This window comes from Hemiscyllium ocellatum, chromosome 37 (genome assembly GCF_020745735.1).
Source record: "Hemiscyllium ocellatum isolate sHemOce1 chromosome 37, sHemOce1.pat.X.cur, whole genome shotgun sequence".
Classification (NCBI taxonomy): domain Eukaryota; kingdom Metazoa; phylum Chordata; class Chondrichthyes; order Orectolobiformes; family Hemiscylliidae; genus Hemiscyllium; species Hemiscyllium ocellatum.
The window spans coordinates 25445026-25448707 of record NC_083437.1 but is presented as its reverse complement, the minus strand read 5'-3'; the positions used below and the strand labels follow the sequence as shown (position 1 = coordinate 25448707).

The 3682-nt window shown below is 40.8% G+C and overlaps 1 protein-coding gene across 1 annotated transcript; it reads left to right on the top strand.

The window, feature by feature from the left end:
- Positions 1–1219: 1219 nt before the first annotated feature.
- On the top strand, positions 1220–2892 carry LOC132833578 (C-type natriuretic peptide prohormone-like). The gene is made up of 2 exons (XM_060851947.1): positions 1220–1309; positions 2584–2892. Exons 1-2 carry the CDS (start codon positions 1220–1222, stop codon positions 2890–2892), a joined length of 399 nt encoding a protein of 132 aa, XP_060707930.1.
- Positions 2893–3682: the final 790 nt, after the last annotated feature.

Genomic DNA, 3682 nt, shown 5'->3' with positions numbered 1-3682 from the left:
ACTCTCCACTCCCTCTCACAGTTTTATTCAATTTAAAGGCGATAGGCCAAAACCTAAAGTTTTAAGGAAATCAGATCACATCACTCATTATCACTTACTAATAGTTGCCATCCTAACAACCCCCCCCCCCCACCCCACATCCCCCATCTCAAATGGATATTTCAATAGATGTCCTTTTTTTAACTGACCAGGGATTTTGCAGAAATCAATTTGTGGAAATATCTTGTTGTAATTGAATCTACTAATCAGCATTTTTAAAGCAATAAAAGATTTGGCATTTCTATAGCGCCATTGAACAGTCTTATGAAGACCAAACCTCTCCATAAATGGTGCACCAAAGGCCACACACAAAGATACCATGCAGGCCACTCATAAATAGTTCCCTTAAGATGCTGCATCTGTACAACAGCATAGAAAAAATTAAAGGTATGGCACATTCAAACGAACTGACCATGCACTAAGAAATGAAGTTAGAGCACTTTGCTCAGGATATCCCAAAGGCTTGACAGGTAAATATGCATTTTTGAAGTGGGAGTGCTGTAAAGGATGGCTGGTAGCAGCCAATCTGCATTCTTCAAATTTGGGAAACAGCAAATAGATAATGATCTTTTGTGATGTTGATTTTTGTGGGGAAGCATTTTCAGGGACATTGGGGATAAATAATCCAGTCTTCTTCTTTGAAACAATGCTATGGGATCTTTTACATGTACCTTTAGAGATTGGTTTGAAATCCCATCCAAAAGATAGCATTCCCAACAATGTCATGGTTCTTCAATACTGCATTGGAGAGTCAACTACATTTTGTCACCGGAATACACAACTTCCTAAGTCGAAGGCAAAAGTGCCTGCTGCGTTATGGATGAAATCGTTTAAATGTTATTCAGTTTTTTTTTCCTAAATCTACATAAAAACGACCACCTGAAATAGTTGCAATTCCCTGCCTTCTTCGAGTATGAGTTTACCAAAAATAAAACGGGACCATGATTGACTGTTCAGCTTTTCAATAAATAAAATTTATAAGGGAATTTCTCTCCATCCTGCCTCTGTGCCTTATCTTAATGGAGTGACGAAAGATACTTGACATTATTATGAATGACAACCTTAGGCGATATGACGTCAGCATGAAAAGGATAAAAGTCTCCGAATCCGACTGAGGAGACAACAGCGAAGGAGAAAAGAACCAAAGAGAAAACACGGGAGATCCACAGACAGTACAAAGATGAGCACCAACACAGTTTACTACTGGAGACTCCTGCTACTCTTCCTTATCCAAGTTCAAGCCAGACCCAGACCACAGAACAACCTCCAGGTAAGAAGAATCACTCATGCTTCACTATAGGCAGCAATACAGTCTAGTCGCTTCCCTGAACGTTCCACCTTGAGCTAAATTAAACGGACAGTGTAACAATTGATCATTGACAATCCACTAACCAGGTCTGCTTGAAATATCTATAAAATTTGCCACAGAGATTTCTTCAACTGTGGTACACTGGTATAGTGTAGTATTAATAACACCGCATAGTTATCGATCAGTTTAGTATTTAATGTAGTTTAGGTTGTACACGGACTAACAGTGATCAGCTCAAGAGCTAACAAAAACACGAGAGCAGCGTAAGTCTCAAACCAATGTCAGAAAGCTGCCAGTTACTTACGCCGTGTTGTCAGTATTCAACGCCCGTGTAACCTTAAAAGTGTAGGGAACACATTTATTTGGTGGTCTCCTTTGAAACAACAGAATTAAAACCGTTCGTAATATAACTGTGGATCTGGTCAGAGATCCGGATTAACCCTTTCAATGAAAAGAAAACCACGACCAGAATTTGACCTGCAATCAGTCCCCAATCCGTCATCTATCAGCGAATATTGAACTACCTCAGCTCCCTCTGCGGACCCATCTCTAGAATCCCTTGCCCTGTTGCATGATTTGGAGATGCCGTTGGACTGGGGTGTACAAAATTAAAAATCACACAACACCAGGTTATAGTCCAACAGGTTTAACTGGAAGCACTAGCTTTCGGAGCGCTGCTCCTTCATCAGGTGGTTGTGGAGGACACAGATTCTCAGCTACGGTCTGTTAGCAGCACAAGATGCCTACACTGGTGCATTCATTGAATGCACCAAGACCACTCGTTCTTTTGCAAGAGCTCGCTTTTCTTGCTCATCCATAAGTGGGATGAAAGGTCTGTTTGAACCCAAAGTTTGCATAGACGGTCATTTTTGAGTACCGTACCATGATACCTCATGCGTGTATGTATCAAATGTAAGACATGTACAAAAACCAACTACGCAATGAGCATTTAGGACTCAATTTGGCCATCGACTGACGACAATACCAACTTCATTGTGATTTTCAACCGAATTTGAAATACGTTATTGCTTGTGACAATTTCTAAATGTAATGCTCCCAAGAATCATTAATTTACATGCACATTAATCGATCAAAAGGTCATAATCAACACATACATCTCATTTTAATTGCGCAATCCATCTCAACGTCAAATTTTCCTAAATTATACTTGCGTTGCTTAAAGAAACACTTCGAAGGATTCGAAATTTAACCCTCACCGCCCCCTTTATTTGCAGACTTTGTCCAAACTGTTGGAGGGAGAGGTTGAGCGCTATCTGTTACAAGAAGCTTTGGAGGACGGGACAGACGGGACATCTCCCGTTGGCACCTCGCTCGACCTGCAAAATGGCCAGCGGAGCTGGAACGAGAACTTCCAGGAGCTCGGAAGCCAACACAGGGTTCCTGATGGTTCCCTTATCCAACTCCTCAGTGACATTGCCAACAGTCCCTTGAGATTAAAGACGAGAAGCAAGAAGGGGTCAACAGGAGGATGTTTTGGAGTGAAATTGGATAGAATTGGCGCAATGAGTGACTTGGGATGCTGACCATTTAACTCAAGGTAAGAGATTTCTAGACAGTGACACCGATTGACGTCTGCTATGGTTGTATTTTGGAAATGTCATTTTTGCTAACAATTTCCACTTGAGAATGTAAATGACAGCTATAAAATCCTATTTGGGTCGACATCATTCTAGGCAGCATCCAAGGAACAGGAAATTCGACGTTTCGGGCATAAGCCCTTCACCATGCGCTTTTCCAGCAACACATTTTCAGCTCTGATACTCCAGCATCTGAAGACCTCACTTTCTCCTCGACATCATTATAGCCTTACCAAAAAGACTTGGTCACATGCAAATTAAAATTAGCCTGGGCAGTTCACCAATTCAGCCTCATACATTGAACAGAGGGGTACCACAAAACCTGTTTTGTTTTCAGGGGTTCAGGTCATACCTAGATTTCCATCGATCTGCAAATCAGGGAAGTCAACAATTAATGGATAATCTTCCACCATATTTCAAACAATTTAACTGATAAACAAAAACATTTGCAGAGCATAACGTTTGTCAACTGTTATCAAAGACTAAAATATCACATGAAAATTATTAAATTAAATTGATTTGAAAAGGACGTTTCAATAAGGATTTTATATTGTGTATAAGAATTAAGTCATCCCCGTAATTGGGGTTCAACTTTGAATGTTCAAACGATCCCTTGACTACTTCTGAAAATCTGTCTGTGCACATGCCATAGTCATTTTCTCTTTCTCTCCCCCCAGGTCTTCGCTGACAATGCAGAACAGGAGGGACAACTTCCCCATGGCTCTACCCACGTTTC